General features: G+C 39.6%; 1 protein-coding gene across 1 annotated transcript in view; it reads right to left on the reverse strand.

Annotated features, from left to right (window-relative positions):
- Positions 1-2,519: 2,519 nt before the first annotated feature.
- The window catches only part of LOC145981440 (sodium channel protein Nach-like), a 49,119-nt gene continuing 34,623 nt past the window's right edge, over positions 2,520-17,015 (reverse strand). The window contains exons 6-10 of the mRNA XM_083114673.1: positions 12,459-12,735; positions 10,835-10,888; positions 7,839-8,004; positions 4,971-5,077; positions 2,520-2,716 (exon numbers count right to left, since the gene is read on the reverse strand). Coding sequence (XP_082970799.1) covers positions 2,520-2,716; positions 4,971-5,077; positions 7,839-8,004; positions 10,835-10,888; positions 12,459-12,735 — 801 coding nt within the window. The remainder of the gene's footprint in view (positions 2,717-4,970; positions 5,078-7,838; positions 8,005-10,834; positions 10,889-12,458; positions 12,736-17,015) is intronic.

Below are 17,015 nucleotides of genomic sequence, written 5' to 3' on the forward strand. Positions count from 1 at the left end.
GTATGGAGCAACGTTGACCCACATACGTGACTTTGTCGAAGGTTCAATAGGGGTACCTTTAACCCTCTATAGATACCCGCTAGAAGGTGAAAATTCTTGCGTAATCTATGAAGAAGTTCCGTGTGAACGACTTTGTTCCTTTTACCTTGCGGTGGCTCAGTCGGTAACGCGTCTGACTACCATGCTCAAGGTCCCGGGTTCGATCCCCGGCAGGTTCAAATCCGGGAACTTTTCTAACGGTTGGAAGCGGCCCCGGCGCCCACCCAGCGTCGAATAACATGGGTACCTGGGGGAAACCCTGGGGGGTAAAGGCGGTCAGGGGCGTGGTGCTGATCACATCACCCCTACTCACGACCGGATCAAGAAAGTGTGGGGCGTTACCCCCACACCCCCTATACACCTTCATGGCGTGGTGCTATGCACAGGGGAACACTTTACCTTTTTTTTTTTTTTTTACCTTGCGGAGATATATTACAGTGGAGTAACAATACGAGGTTGTTTGTGGTACTATTCGTTACGTCATTTTCATCGTTGCCAACTCTCTGTGAAATGAACTAAATGGGTTTTGTAGTGTTTTTATGAAATGTTATTGGATTTGAAAGTAGTAATGTTGAAAACTGATAAATTTTTCAACAACTCTGAAAGGAACGTGCGTGATTACTTGTAATTGTGCGTCATTTTAATTAAAATAAATCTATGCGCTTGAGTTGAGATAATACATATATACATCCAATTTTGTTGGCAAGTAGCGTTCTTCCAATCGCGTTCGAGCAACACAATAACCAATTGCACTGCGTGTCTGTGTATGCGTGACTACGTGTGTGTGTGTGTGTCGAACAAAAGCTAATATAATTAAAATATTGTGAAACTAGTACAGCTGATATGCGCACTATTAGTTTTGAATAAATAAATTCAACAATTTTAAACTAACGTAAGAGTCATTCCATGCGAAATCAACACAGCCCCCAACCTGACCATCGTCGAATTTCATGAAATTTAGGGAGTTTAAATTATGCATGAAACTTAGTAACTATGAAAATTTTAAGTTTTGTAGGGGGCGTTAAAGGACTTTTGACTCGTCATAGTTCATGTAGTGAGGGTTTTATCAGGCACATAGTTACACATATTATTTTGTATCTTCTGATCCCATTGCTGTCCCAGAATCATATTTTGATATGTTTTAGAGTATGGCACGAGGGACCAAATATATTTTTTTCACGATTATTGGTGATGACATGTTTTGAGATATTTATTTATTTATTTATTCAAGGTCAAAGGGCAAGGTCACGTGACAAAATTATATTTTTATCCGAAGATAGGCTTGTTATATATCACTGGAAAGATTGTTCAATTCCCTGTAGAATACGCTTTTTTTGAGCTTCCTAGGCGAAACAGTGGCGGAGTTACAGCACATTTAGTATAGCTAAGCGGGCTCAAAAAGGGCAATTTATGCTAAATTTGACCTTGAATAATTTAACAATTACAAGACAAACGAAGCTAAAAAATTTCATATTTACTAAGTTACATGCATAGGTTCAACTCCCCAAATTTCATGAAAATCGGAGATGGTCAGGTCGGAAATTGCACATATCTGTGTTGATTTGTCATGGAATGACTCGTAAGTAATGTTTCTATAAGGTCTTTGTATCATGCTAATAGTGTTCAGGGTAAAAAATTCTTGATTTGGTTTATTCTGCATCGATTTTCTGCCATTTTTGACTAATCGTGAGGATGAGGGGTCCCGGGTTCGAATCACGCCATTGGCATGGATGTTCTTTGCGAGTGTGCCTTCGTCAATTTCTTCATATCATCGCTCATTGTGATCTTCGCGATTAGCCAAAAGAGGCAACAATGCGAGGTTAAATAAGCCAAATAAATCGACAACCAAATCATAATCGTCGAGGATTGCGAGAGGGGATCAAGGGGGGCTGCACCTCCCCTGGAAAATGAAAGTTAACCGAAAATTATGTATTTCACACATATAATTTCATTTCAGACAAAGTAATATTCGTTTGTTGAAAGAGAATTGCAGGAACATGAAAACTTCAAATTGAAACAAATTTGTTGAGGGGATAACACTATTTCGGGAGGAAATGTTCCTCCCTTGCTCCCCTTAGGAAAAGAACGACATTGCTTGTCCCTCCCTGGAAAAAATCCGCGGACGTTCATGATTCTGGTGTAGCCAATGTGAAGAAATACTCAAAAAATAGTGCAAAATAATGCAATTCCAATTCACATTCACCTCTTAGCACTTTATTTACAACTGTCGTTACATATTATTGCAAGCAGTGGCGGCGATTGGGTTCCAAAACCGGGGGGGGAGGCTCCACAACTGAGGGAGCAAGGGCAGTATATTTCCCTTTATAGATAAGGTTTAGCATAGTGCGGATGCAAAGGTGGCGAAAAGTGGGGGGCAACTGCCCCCCTAGCTCCCCCTAATCGCCCGCACTGATTGCAAGATAACAGCTCTGAAATATATTTCTGTGCGCAAACTTGGCGACAGGATAGAACATGTTCAACTACTCTGTGACGTCTGGAATGGGAAAGATCTTGGCCGACATCTGCGAATTTCTCGTAGACTGTGGCTGTTGAGTAGATCTAGGGTTGGATCTACCCGACCGCGTCAAGTAGAGGCGCAAGGTGAAGAAGTAGATGAACTCGAAGCCGCTTAGGAGACTGCAACCGATGCAAAGACTGGCAACGCCACCGAAAGATGCTGAAAAAACAAATGTAGAAATATACAGTAATTTTCACCCATGTGTCTGTCCTCAAAACCTACTTTACAATGTGCGTTTTACCCATTATTTGAGTATGGTCATTATAGGGCCTCCCCGATGGCGCAGTGGTAGCGTCGTTACATTGTAATCAAGGAATCCGGGTTCGATACCCGGTGGAAGCACATAGTGGTTCGAATCCCACGTTAAGCTGTAGGTCCAGTCCCGATTAGCCTTACTGTGCATAAAGTGGATTTAAAACAGCAACTCAATCAATTGGGTATGGTTATTGTACGTATTTTGTCAATGACGTGAACACAAGATAAAAAAAACATGCAACGTATACTCTGTCCCAGCTAACTGTGGAATAGGCAAACGAAAAGAAGTAGTGACACGAAACGGCTCCACCAATGAAAGCGTAAGAAGAACGTGGAGTGGGGGAAGCGACTGCAGTTACCAGCCTTCACAGCAGAGTGTATGCTTCGCTCTGGACACTCGATTTCCTTCGCTTCTCTGACGCTATGCGCAGCCTAGCTCCACAGTTAGCTGGGACAGGCTATAGTAGATTTCTTCACCGAAATAGTTAAACATAGATTCCAAACATTTCAAAACATGAAATTCTATTAAATCGTCAAATACACAACCATTCTCTTTGCCTTCAAGTTTTAAATTTGAGATTTCTTTTCAGAATCATGATTAGACAACTCTTACTAAGCTTTGCCACTTTTGGTAACAGTATGGTATAGTGAAAAAACATCTCTTCAAATTTACAGGAGAAACAACTTACGGAACTGAGTTTCTGTGGACTTTTGGAAGCTCGTGGAAGTGTTTTCTCCCTTCGTTCAAATTATTCGGCCGGTAAATCATGTATTTTTCGACATTAATGTATCTCCGATGGACGATAGCTCTTGCCAGCATTACCGTTGACTACGTGAATAAAATGTTCCGTGCGTTCGATTATGTAACCCCCTGTTAATGTAGCAACCACGCGGTAGTTTTACAAGATGACATGTGAGCGAGTTTTTTCTACGTTTACCTAACCTAAGTGAACTTAACCTAACCTTCTGTGAATGGTTTGTGGATCAATTTTCGCTTAAAAACCTTCTGTGAATAGTTTGTGCGGCATTTTTCGGTTACTAAGTTTGGAAACCCTGCATATCAGCTGAGGATAGACAACGTGAGTCAAGATTTTCCCGCCATATTGTGTGTAACGAAACTTGTACAATAAATACTTGTAATGTGAAAAATTACGCTTTTTTCAGTGCAAAATTCATAATCCCACGTTCAAAAATGTTCCACTATGCATAACAGGTAAGTACAAAGGTAAATAATTAGGAAATAAACGAGTGAAATGTGTTTTCACTATACCATACTGTTACCCAACTTTTCATATCCAGATCCAACATTTCTGCAACAAATGCTATGAATACTTTTCTACAAAAGCTCTATGGCTAAATTTAGAACAAATGTCACTTCCTCACAGACTACAAACCATCTACAATTCATTAAATGACGCTAAGGCTTTTTTCCCCCAAAAAACTTTAAGAACAGCGTTAATCAAGAAGCTGAAGAATTTATAATATTTGTTTAACTGTCGCTGTAATTGTTATTATTATTCTTCTTGTCTCTGAGCATCTTATTGCGTTAATTTCATTATTCACTGTTGGCATCCATCCATGAAATTAATTTATTATGTATCGTATGTAGCGAATTGCAAAGAAGCATGAATGTTCTAAATTTTTCATGATACGAACCCTAGATTCCTTGCCTTACGCGATTCCACGAAAATCAATTCACCTTAGCATCCAGAGAAGACACATAGTTGGAACCAAAGTTCCCAAATTAGCTCTCTAACAACTTTACGAAATTGTAAGTTAACAATTTAAGTGCTGGCGTAAAGTAACTGTTGCAAAGTAACTCTACAGTTACATCTACTTACAGTTAGAAGTAACTAGTTAGTTATAATTTCTCTGAAAGTAACTGTTACTTTTAACTGCGTTACTAGTTACTTCCAAACACTGTCATTAATCCCTGGGAATAATGAGTGCAAGTTACGAAAAACCAAGACTGTGAAACATATTATGACACATATATTACTTATTTCAGAGATTTATTTATGTACATATTTTGCATGTCTGTAAGAATACGAACCCTAGTGATGTTAGCACTGGACTGATCGAAACATTTCTTCATGAAGGAAAAAAGAGCCGATGTAAAACAGTTCCATGGTTATGACGTATCCTGGAAGATACTCACCTAGTAAATCGTTCCAGGCATATATAACGTCCCTCCTGTATCTCGTAACGCCGATGTTTTGGAAAAACGCGTGGAAGATGCTGTGGTTTGTGATGTTCAGGTCGTTGCTGAAAGGGTGAATATAAATAGCCTTAGAGATACTGTACCAAACGAGTGACAGTACTTAGAACTGACTTGTAGTAATAGAGAAACATAAATTACAAAAAGCAATATGCGTATTACTTCTGAAAACACGTTTGAAAATGTTCCCAAACTATATATATATATATATATATATATATATATATATATATATGTAAATGCATGTATGTGTGTATATATATGTATGTATGTTTGTTCCCGCAAAACTCTCGAACGCCTGGAGCAATTTCAACCAAACTTGGTACACACATGACTCACAATCTGGAAATAAATACTGTGGGGGTAAGACACCCCTGGCACTCCGTGGGGGTGGGGGTGAGAGGGGGTGACATGCAAAAATAATATAAAACGTCAGATATTAGTGTGGAATCCATAGCTCTTGGGGTCGCTAAGATGAATAGTGACACTCCTAATGCTGTTCAACTCCAAGACACCTCTGGCACCCCTAGGGGTGGGGGTGAGAATGAGTGACATGTAAAACGACCGATATTAGTGTGGAATCCATAGTTTTCGGGGTCGCTAAGATGAATAGTGTCACTCCTAATGCGGTTCAATTTATTTATTCTTGCTTTTGGAGGTGGAACTAAAAATGTTGTTCATAAATTGTTGTTCAATTTATATTATATTGTATTTGAAAAATATATTACTTCATAATTTTTGTACTGTACTTATACTTTTAAATACCTGTAAATTATGTTAATTACATTTTGCGCTATAGATAGAATTCATTAAACACCCAGCAACGCCGGGTAATCCGCTAGTCTATATATCGATATATATGTATAAAATGGATGTATATATGTATGTATGTTTGTTCACGCATACCTCTCGAACATCTGGAGCAATTTCAAACAAACTAGGTACACATATGACTTAACTACAATCTGGAAAGAAATACTGTGGGGGTAAGACACCCCTCGCACCCCTAGAGGGGTTGGAAAGGGGTGATATGTAAAAATAATCGAAAACAACCGATATTATTGTGGAATCCATAGTTTTCGGGGTCGCTAAGGTGAATAGTGACACTCCCAATGCCGTTCGACTTCTAGTTCATCACCTATCGGCAGGGGAGGTGAGAGGGGGTGAAAAATAAAATGTAAAAAAATGACCTACATTAGTGTCGAATCCATAGTTTTCGGAGTCGCTAAGCTAATTGGTAACAGTCACGATGACATTTGAGAGAGAGAGAGAGAGAGAGAGAGAGAGAGAGAGAGAGAGAGAGAGAGAGAGAGACACTTGTTTTCTCGATCACGATCAACGAGTCACAGGGGCAGTCTATTAAGTCTATTAAGTAATGCGGAGTGGGCCTCCCCGATGGCGCAGTGGTAGCGTCGTCGCCTTGTAATCAAGGGGTCCCGGGTTCGATACCCGGTGGAGGCACAAGTGGTTCGGATCCCACTTTAAACTGTAGGTCCAGTCCCAATTAGCCTGACTGTGCATAAAGTGGACTTAAAACAACAAATCAACCAAGTAATGCGGAGTAGATTTAAGATCGCCATGTTTCTCCCAAGGACAACTTTAATAGAAGATTGGGATAAATAAATACCTGGGCAACGCAGAGTAATCAGCTAATAATTTTATAGAAATGAAAGGATCTCTACAATAGGATTCTGTAAACAGTGACGGATCAGGACATTTCATAAAGATGATATGACCCCGTTTAAGCTACGCACAGAACCATAAAGGTGTCAATTGACACACGTATATAGATTGCAGTAACGTATTAAAATGCATAAACCACTTGTGATGTATCAAAATAAATACAAAGAATGCATCAAAGGATACATTTAACAGATGATCTTCCGTTTGATGAATTAAAATGCGTCTATCGAGAAGATCAGATCATTTAAAGAAACCACAATTACATAATTAGCTGTTTCAACAGATGCAGTAAAAATTCATTAACCTTGATTTGATTCATTAACTGTTCTGTGTATTGGTTAAGTGTTTGACTTTGATGTTATTTTTGTTACTTAGCGTCCCTTTCCTGCCACTTTTGGCTAATCGCGAAGATAAGGATGAGTGACGATATGATGCAAATAATGAAGAGACACTTACATGAACAATTTCCAGGCTGTAATTCGAACCCCTGCCGTCGTAGCGTGCTGTGCTAACCACTACCCCACGGAGGTCGGCAGTTACTTGGTGGGGGCTGTTGTGATAAGCACCACGCTCCGGCCGTCTTTACACCCGGTGTTTCCTCGAAATAACCATTTATTAGAGGCTGGGTAAACGCCAGAGACGCTCCATGTTGGAAAAATTTTCCACGAGAAATCAACCCACTTATGAATTGTCTGGATACGCCACTTTAAAAAAGGTAAAGTGTTGCCCTTTGCTTAGCACCACGCCATGAAGGCGTATAGGGGGTGTAGGGGTAACGCCCCACACTTTCTTGATCCGGTCGTGAGTGGGGGTGATGTGATCCCTAGGTACCCATGTTATTCGACGCTGGGTGGGCGCCGGGGCCGCTTCCAACGTTAGAAAAGTTCCCGGATTTGAACCGGCCGGGGATCGAACCCGGGACCTTGATCATGGTAGTCAGACGCGTTACCGACTGAGCCACCGCGGCCACGCCACTTTTAATTTAATTTATTGTCGTCAATTGAGCTTTTGGAGAAGTAATAATACTTTTGAAATTGAAATCAGTATTTTTCCCAATAATATGTTAACAGTACACACTCTAAAATCAATGTACTTTTTAGTAAACAAAGCGAAATAGACACTCACAGGAAGTCCGTCCTGTCGAACTTGCTCTGGAAGAAGCTGCCAGAGGTGGAATCCACGGTGTACATGATCCTGGTGCATTCTGGGACGCAGTTGCAGTCAATGGAGGACGTTGCTTCCTCCTCTAAGCCCGGGATTCCAGTAGGAGGGCGAATGGTAGCCAACGTGTCTGCAAGGATAATGATGATGATAATAATACTAATCCTAGTAAAGCAGGTGTATATCGGCCACTTCAGCCGTCCTAACAGCCAACCCTTGTCCATAGGAAAGTGACAAAGAGGAATTTATATAAGAAATACATGAAGAATGATAATTCATTTAAAAATATAAATATATGTGTGGAATTAATAGAAAAAGTGGCAATAATATAAACACAAAATTACATTAATACTAATAGTGATATTTTTATGGTAAAATAATATTAATAATATTAAAGAGAAGTAAAATAAGAGGAACAAAACAAAAATAATAAAATGATTGAAAAATGGTAATTCATAAAATTACATAATTAATAAAGAGAGACTAATATAAACACAAATAAAGTTACACATATAACGAGTGAAAAAAAGAGATTGAGGGCAATTAGCAGAGAAAAAGAGGCCAATTTAGAAAGAAAGAATGTGAAGAGAGAGAGTGAGAGAGAAAATATAGAGATAGAGAACAACAGAGAAAGAGAGAGGGTGAGGGACGGAATGAAAGAAAGAGAAAGAGGGAGGGAAATAAGATCGAGAGAAATAGGAAGAACGGAAGGGGGATAGAGACACGTAGAAGAAGTAAGATAGGGATAGAGAGAACGAAAAATATAGAGTAAAAGGGAGAAGAGGCCAATAGAGGACAAAGAGAGAGGGAGATAGCGGAAGAGGAAAAGAGACAGAGAGAGGGTTGTTTAAGGTCCAGGGACCCATGGGTTCTATTGTGTTCTGCTGGAGGACCGGAACCGTTTTTCTTGCACAATTTAAATTCGGTCCAAGTTGAGTATTGTTACACTGAAAAAGTTCCTGAACCAAATTTAAATTGAGCCGGAAAAAAGGTCCCTGGACCGTACTTAAAGTGATCAGCTAAAAAGGTGTCTGGACCGAATTGAAATACCTTACAGATAAAAGGGTTCTTTACGGTCCAGATTTTCTCTCCTGGACCGGAATTGAATTTATATAAAATTCCTGGACCGTTAACAACCCTGGTTGTTGCTACTTACATCTACCTGTATGTACTCTGGATCTTTCTTATTTCTGGCCTGCAGGCAAATCGTGTCGATGATGATGCATGATCGTTCCATAAGACTGATGAAGAATCACTTATAAACACACCCATGCCAAGCCCTTGCGTTAGTGAGATTACTCAACAGTAGGCAAGAAAAGAACTGGATTCTTAGTAAATCTTATTTCTCAAGTGCTTTGATCACCAAAACCCAATTTCGGCAACCCTAGTTGCTGCCTCTAAGTTACAAGCATTACGAGGGTCACTATTTATATTTTGAGCCTAAGAATGAAAAAAACAGGAATTTGACATTGAAAACTGCTTTATTGTTTTTCGAAGTATTCTCCTTTATGGTCAATACACTTTTGCATTCGTTCGAACCATTTGTCAAAGCAGTTTTTCCGATCTTCTTGAGACACCTCCATAATATGGTTTTTGAACGCATCAACGGCGTCTTCCGCCGACGAAAATCGTTGTCCACCCAATTTATTCTTGACATTCGGGAACAAGAAGAAGTCATTGGGTGCCAAATCAGGACTGTACGGCGGATGACCCATCAATTCGATTTTTTGACTGTTCATAAAGTCGGTTGTTAGACGAGATGTGTGACAGCTGGCATTGTCTTGATGAAGAATGATCCGACGGCGTTTGTTTGTTTTCCGTATTTGACCGAAGACCTCTGGCAAACAAATTGTTGTGTACCATTCAGAGTTGACCGTTCTACATTCCTCTAAAGGCACAGTTGCCACATGACCAGTTTTCCAGAAAAAACAGGCGACCATTTGTTTCGATGTGCTTTGAGCGCGAACAACTTTTGTTGGATTGGGTTCATCTTGAATCACCCATACAGTCGACTGCTGTTTACGTTCCGGCTCATATGCATATATACATGATTCGTCACCTGTTACAATCTTATATACGTCTTTTGAAGCACCACGATTGTATTTATTGAGCATTTGTTTGCACCAATTGACGCGAGCGTCTTTTTGAGTTTTTGTCAAATTGTGTAGGATCCAACGAGAACATACCTTTCTCGCAGCTAAATGATCATGTAATATTTCATATATGCTGGTGTAACTAATGCCTATGGTTGCCTCAATCTCACAGTATGTCACATGACGATCTTGCAGTATTAGGTTTTGCACAGCATCAATGTTTTCTTGAACAACAACTGATTTTGGACGACCTTCGCGAATCTCGTCGGTGAGCGAATGGCGGCCACGATTAAATTCGTTATACCAGCGTTTCACAGTGGCAAAGGATGGGGCTTCATCGCCAAATGTGGAAGTAAGTTGATCGATGCACTCTTGTCTTGATAATCCACGTCGAAAATCGTAAAAAATCATCGCACGAAAATGTTGACGAGTTAATTACATTTTATTGTTGTCGCGCAATCTCCAAGGCAACATAAACAACACAAATGAAGCTATTGACAAAACATTTGAAGTACGTTATGGTCAATAATGCCAGACGATTCCGTGCAAACGTCAAATCGCGCCTAACTTCAATCAGTGTTGGCAAGGCTCAAAATATAAATAGTGACCCTCTTATTTTTCGTACTGATATTGAAGATTTAGACGTTCGCGTGTGTATTGGGAGCTTTGGCCTCTCAATCCCCACTAAGTCCTTAACTAAGATATAAGTAAATAGCAGTCTTGCATAAAACTACTGTTGGGAGTTACAGAAATTACCCAGATGACGGCTAGATGTTTTCGGTTCAGTGCGATAAAGAGTTCACTTACATACAGCTAAAATTATAATTTAAGTGTGCACGATAAAATAAGTACGAAAACTTTACTTACATCTGTTCTTCACTAAGCAAGGAATATCTGGTATGTCACATGTTCTGTATTCACCTATGAGGGAACAATATGTTTAGTTACATACAAAACTTCATCTATCTTTCGTGTCAAAAACAGATTTTAGATAAGGTTGCTAATTGTAATAATTTGATAAGCAAATAAAAACACGGAATAAAATATAAGATAAAATCCATCCATCTAGGTAGTCAATAAACTAATATCAATACTCGTGATAATATTTTCATTGCCTGTCCTTTTTGGTTATTACGGAATTGAATTTTAAATTCAACTGACATACATTGTACCTTTATACAAGAATATTGATTACCGGGAGCATGTATATTTAATTGGAAACCATGAATTGAAAAGACTTGAACAGGAGTCGTTATTGTCATCTTATAAACTTCGTTCATCTACTTGCTCAAACACACACCCGTCTACCGCTCAAATTCTCTCATCAGATACTCATCCGTGTACTCGCCCACACACTCATCAGATACTCATCGTCTACTCGTTCACCTACCCTCATCAGGTACTCACGCGTCTATTCGTCCAACTACTCTTGTCAGGTACTCATCCGTCTACTCGCCCACATTCTCATCAGATACTCACCGTCTACTCGTCCATCTACTCTCATCAGATACTCAACGTCCACTCGTCCACCTACTCTCATCAGGTACTCACGCGTCTACTCGTCCACCTACTCTCGTCAGGTACTCATCCGTCTACTCGCGCACACACTCATCAGATACTCACCGTCTACTCGTCCACCTACTCTCATCAGTACTCATCCGTCTACTCGCCCACATTCTCATCAGATACTCACCGTCTAGTCGTCCACCTACTCTCATCAGTACTCATCCGTCTACTCGCCCACATTCTCATCAGATACTCACCCGTCTACTCGTCCACGTACTCTCATCAGGTACTCACGCGTCTACTCGTCCACCTACTCTCGTCAGGTACTCATCCGTCTACTCGCCCACATTCTCATCAGATACTCACCGTCTACTCGTCCATCTACTCTCATCAGGTACTCACGCGTCTACTCGTCCACCTACTCTCGTCAGGTACTCATCCGTCTACTCGCCCATATTCTCATCAGATACTCACCGTCTACTCGTCCATCTACTCTCATCAGATACTCACCGTCTACTCGTCCACCTACTCTCATCAGGTACTCACGCGCCTACTCGTCCACCTACTCTCATCAGTTACTCATCCGTCTACTCGCGCACACACTCATCAGATACTCACCCGTATACTCGTCCACCTACTCTCATCATGTACTCATCCGTCTACTCGTTCACCTACTCTCATCAGGTACTCACCCGTCTATTGATTCACCTACTCTCATCAGGTACTCACCCTTCTGCTCATCCACTTACTCTCACAAGCCACTCATAAGTCTACTCGCACACCTACTATCAACAGCTACTAGCCTGTCTATTCATCTATCTACTATCATGAGGTACCAACGCCTCTACCCGTCTACAAACACTTGCGGACACCCATTTACTCGTTCACCAACTCGCTCCAGTTACTTACGGTCTAATCGTCCACCCACTCTTCCGCTTACTCACCGATCTACTTGTCCTATGCAACCCGGCAGTTCAGTACTCACCAGAGTTAGGGTAGTAGAAGGGAGCGCAGTGACACAGCCTCACAGTGTGGTTCAGGCGGCACTCCACCAAGCAGTTGTCGAAGCTGTAGCCGCCAAAGTGCTTCAGGGACATCTCGTTGATAAACATACAATGTCGCTGGTTGATGCCTACGGACCTGACGGCATCTGTGCTGTATGTACTATGCGCAGTTATGCTGTATAAAATTTCCGTTCCTGGAGAGAGGAGGTTCTCGATAATGGAGTGCTCCGGATATTCAGTTGGGCTGTGGAATATCACCTGCAGGAGATATAAATTTGATCAGATGTGGATTAAATTTATCAAATTCATCCTTAGCTCTTGGAAATTGATGATCTAAAAAATCCTAGAAAATTACCTATATAATGACCTTAAAATTATTAGAAAATGATTAAAAATTACCTAAAAAGAATTCTCGCCCTTAAAATGATAGCTCGATAAAACCCCTTTTTTTCGTGCTTTAAACTACTGAAGCAAGGGGGGAAAACCAATTAAGCGCTAATCTAGTTTTCTTTAGTTTTACTTCAAGATTACATAAAGTACTCCGCTTAAAATACGTCATTCACCTCCTTTCAGAGTGGGCATGGCACAGTACAGTGGTTGGTCAGCATCTGAAAATACAATTCTCTCTCTCTCTTTCTTATATATAGAGAGAGAGATAGGGAGGGAGAGGGAGAGAGAGAGAGAGAGAGAGAGAGAGAGAGAGAGAGAGAATATTGATTGGTTGTTTGGTGTTTTAAGTCCACTTTATACACACTAAGGCTAATCGGGACTTGACCTACAGGAATCGGAACCCTTATGTGCCTAAACCGTGTATCGAACCCGGAACCCCTTGACTACAAGGTGACGACGCTACCACTGCGCTATTTGGGGAGTAAGAGAAGAGAGAGAGATTGAGCTTTATTCTCCATCTTTCTGTATCTCCTTTTATCACCTACTCTCTCTCTCTCTCTCTCTCTCTCTCTCTCTCTCTCTTTCTCTCTTACTACCATTTCTCTTTGAGAGAGAGAGAGAGAGAGAGAGGGAGGGAGGGGAGACGGAGAGGGAGAGGGTGAGATAGGAAAGTATACACAAGAAGGAAGAAAAAAAGAGAATAGAGAGAATTAGAGTGGAAGGAAGAAAGAGAAATAGAAAAAGAGAGAGAGAGGGAGAAATAGGAAAGTATACAGAAGAGAGAAGAAAGATAGAGAATAGAGAGAATTAGAATGGAAGAAAGAAAGACAGAGAGGGAGAGATAGGAAAGTATACAGAAGGGGGGAAAAAGAAAGAGAATACAGAGAATTAGAATGAAAGAAAGAAAGAGAGAGGGAGAGATAGGAAAGTATACAGAAGAGGGAAGAAAGAAAGAGAATAGAGAGAATTAGAATGAAAGAAAGAAAGAGAGAGAGATAGGAAAGTATACAGAAGAGGGAAGAAAGAAAGAAATTAGAGAGAATTAGAATGGAAGAACGAAAGAGGGAGAAACAGAGATTGTCTCGCGTGCATCAAATTATACTTTCTTTAAAATCGTGACAAATTTTACTTTAGAAACTACAGATTAAAGCTATAATAGTGGCCAGCAAGGAAACTTCAAAGTATACTTTATACAAAGTATTTTAAGTTTGCTGCAGGAAACATAAATTTACAAAAATTAAGTATCTAATCCAATGCCAAAGAATTAAATTAGAAAAATTATTGTGATTTTGTTGATTAATGGCGCTCTTGTGCAAAATACCATGTTAGAAAATGTAAATATTCAGTTTAAAATTCCCGAAACAACAGGAAAGGATCAAAAATAAACCCAAATATGATTAAAAATTGTAACAAAAACGGTAAAAATAATACTGAAAATTGACCAATAGCCAAAAACGGCCGGACAAATCTCAAAATAATGCAAAATAATAAGAATATTTTCTGGTTCTAACCGAAGGAAAACGAACTACTATCAGATTGAGCATTGTCTTAAGGGCCCAGAAAAAAATATGACTTTTCATTAACTTCCGAGTCCTAATTACGAACTACTAAGCATGGTTTAGGAGAGTGTCAAGGGGCCAAAAGGGAGGAAGTCAGCATAATTTTGGTCAGCTCAAGTGTCGAATGATCGGCTCCTTTTGATTTGAAAATTTCACAGAGGCATGATAATTTAGAGGTGTGTTCTGGCATTACATTCAGCAAATGAGCTTCAATATGATGGGTTGGTAGCTTACCGGAAAAGAAAACAACCTAACTTTGGAAATTGTATTTTGCGTGGATGGTACGCAGAAGAGATACTTTTACTTAATACCTGAACTTCTAGAAGATATATTTGTACTTAATTCCTGACTTGTGGAGGAGCTATTTGTAATTAATGCCTACTTGTTAAGGAGCTATTTGTAATTAATGCCTACTTGTTAAGGAGCTATTTGTACTTAATTCCTGGCTTACGGAGGGTGCATTTCTACTTAATTCCTGACTTGTGAGGGAGCTATTTGTACTTAATTCCTGACTTACGGAGGATGCATTTGTACTTAATTCCTAAGTAATGGAAGCGCTATTTGTACATAATTCATACTTGTGGAGGAGCTATTTGTACTTAATTCCTGACTTGTGGAGGATACATTTGTGATTAATTCCTGACTTGTGGATTTGAACTTAATTCCTGACATGTGGAGGATATATTTGTACTTAATTCCTGAATTGTGGAGGATACATTTCTACTAAATTCCTGACTTGTGGAGGAGCTATTTGTACTTAATTCCTGACTTACGGAGGATACATTTGGACTTAATTCTGACTAATGGAGGAGCTATTTGTACTTAATTCCTACTTGTGGAGGTGCTATTTGTACTAAATTACTGACTTATGGAGGATACATTTGGACTAAATTCCTGACTGTGCAGGATACATTTGAACTTAATTCCTGACTTGTGAAGGAGATATTTGTACTTAATTCCTGACTAATGGAGGAGATATGTGTACTTAATTGATACTTGTGGGGGAGCTATTTGTACTAAATTACTGACTTATGGAGGATACATTTGGACTAAATTCCTGGCTTGTGGAGGATACATTTGTACTTAATTTCTGACTTGTGAAGGAGATATTTGTACTTAATTCCTGACTTATGGAGGAGCTATTTGTACTTAATTCCTGGCTTGTGGAGGAACTATTTGTACTTAATTCCTGACTTAGGGAGGATCCATTTGCACTTAATTCCTGACTTGTGGAGGAGCTATTTGTTCTTAATTCCTGACATACGGAGGATACATTTGGACTTAATTCCTGACTAATAGAGGAGCTATTTGTACTTAATTCCTACTTGTGGAGGAGCTACTTGTACTAAATTACTGACTTATGGAGGATACATTTGGACTAAATTCCTGACTTGTGGAGGATACATTTGTACTTAATTCCTGACTTGTGAAAGAGATATTTGTACTTAATTCCTGACGTACTGGGGATACATTTGTACTTAATTCCTGATTTATGGAGGAGCAATTTGTACTTAATTCCTACTTGTGGAGGAGCTGTTTGTACCTACCCATACAGCACACGAAGTCAGAATCATGTTTCTGAAAGGTTACGAAGTCTCATTTACATAACATACTTCAAAGTTTCCTAGTCGTGGTTGCTTTAACGTTGCGTGGTGCTTTCATTTTTGGCGCTCGCTACATCTTACACAGGCAACTTTCAGCGTATTTTCGTGCGATAGCTGCCTCGTTGCTTCCCATCATCCACTGCGCCAAAGAAGTTGAACGACGCTGCAAACACAGATGAGTAGCGTGGTTTGTGCTTCGTTTCATTGGACAATCGTCTTTGTAAAGGCAGAGGTAAGTGTATTAATATTTACTTTTTTAACAGTAGTCTTCTTTACGACGAAAATACAGAATTCCCAGCATTTAATAAATTAAATATAGCGTACTATAATTAATTCTGCTTCCTCCATGATTGGAAACAAAGTCAGTTTCAGATTAGTGCGAAAAGTATGTTACTTTTATTGTGAAATTAAAGTGGTGTGTGTGAACATACATATATTAAAAAATATATATACACACACACAACAGAATTACTCACGTACCGTGTAATTTATTTCCTATTTCTACGTGCAACGTAATCAAGCATGTAGCGTTTGTTATCGTTCTGCCGAGCGTGGCTGACTATCGCGGGACCGTTTACCCACTGGACCCCTCGAGAATTACGTCGAAATCTTTTTAATCGACAGATTTCAATGTTTTATGTAATGTAAAAGTGGTTCTAGCGTTAGGAAAGCACATATAACGGATATATTTGATACCATAGAATGGCACACGTAAGTTAAAATCTTCAATTTCTAAGTATTTTCGCCACGTTTTGTTGGTAAAAATGGTTTGTATGTACAGTAAAATAGCGAAAGAACGTGCCGAAAATTACTATCAGTACCAAACCTAACAATCCTAACCTAACTACGTAAAATTATAGCTGCTTTTGAGGAAAGTCGTTTTGGGTGCTATATTCACTTGCGTGAAGCCTTCGGGCTGTTCTGCTTCACAGTAAAGTAACATGCTAAGGAAACAAACTTACTTTACTTCACAATAACACATTTT

The sequence above is a fragment of the Lepisma saccharinum genome, chromosome 29 (genome assembly GCF_977018435.1).
Source record: "Lepisma saccharinum chromosome 29, izLepSacc3.1, whole genome shotgun sequence".
Classification (NCBI taxonomy): Eukaryota; Metazoa; Arthropoda; class Insecta; order Zygentoma; family Lepismatidae; genus Lepisma; species Lepisma saccharinum.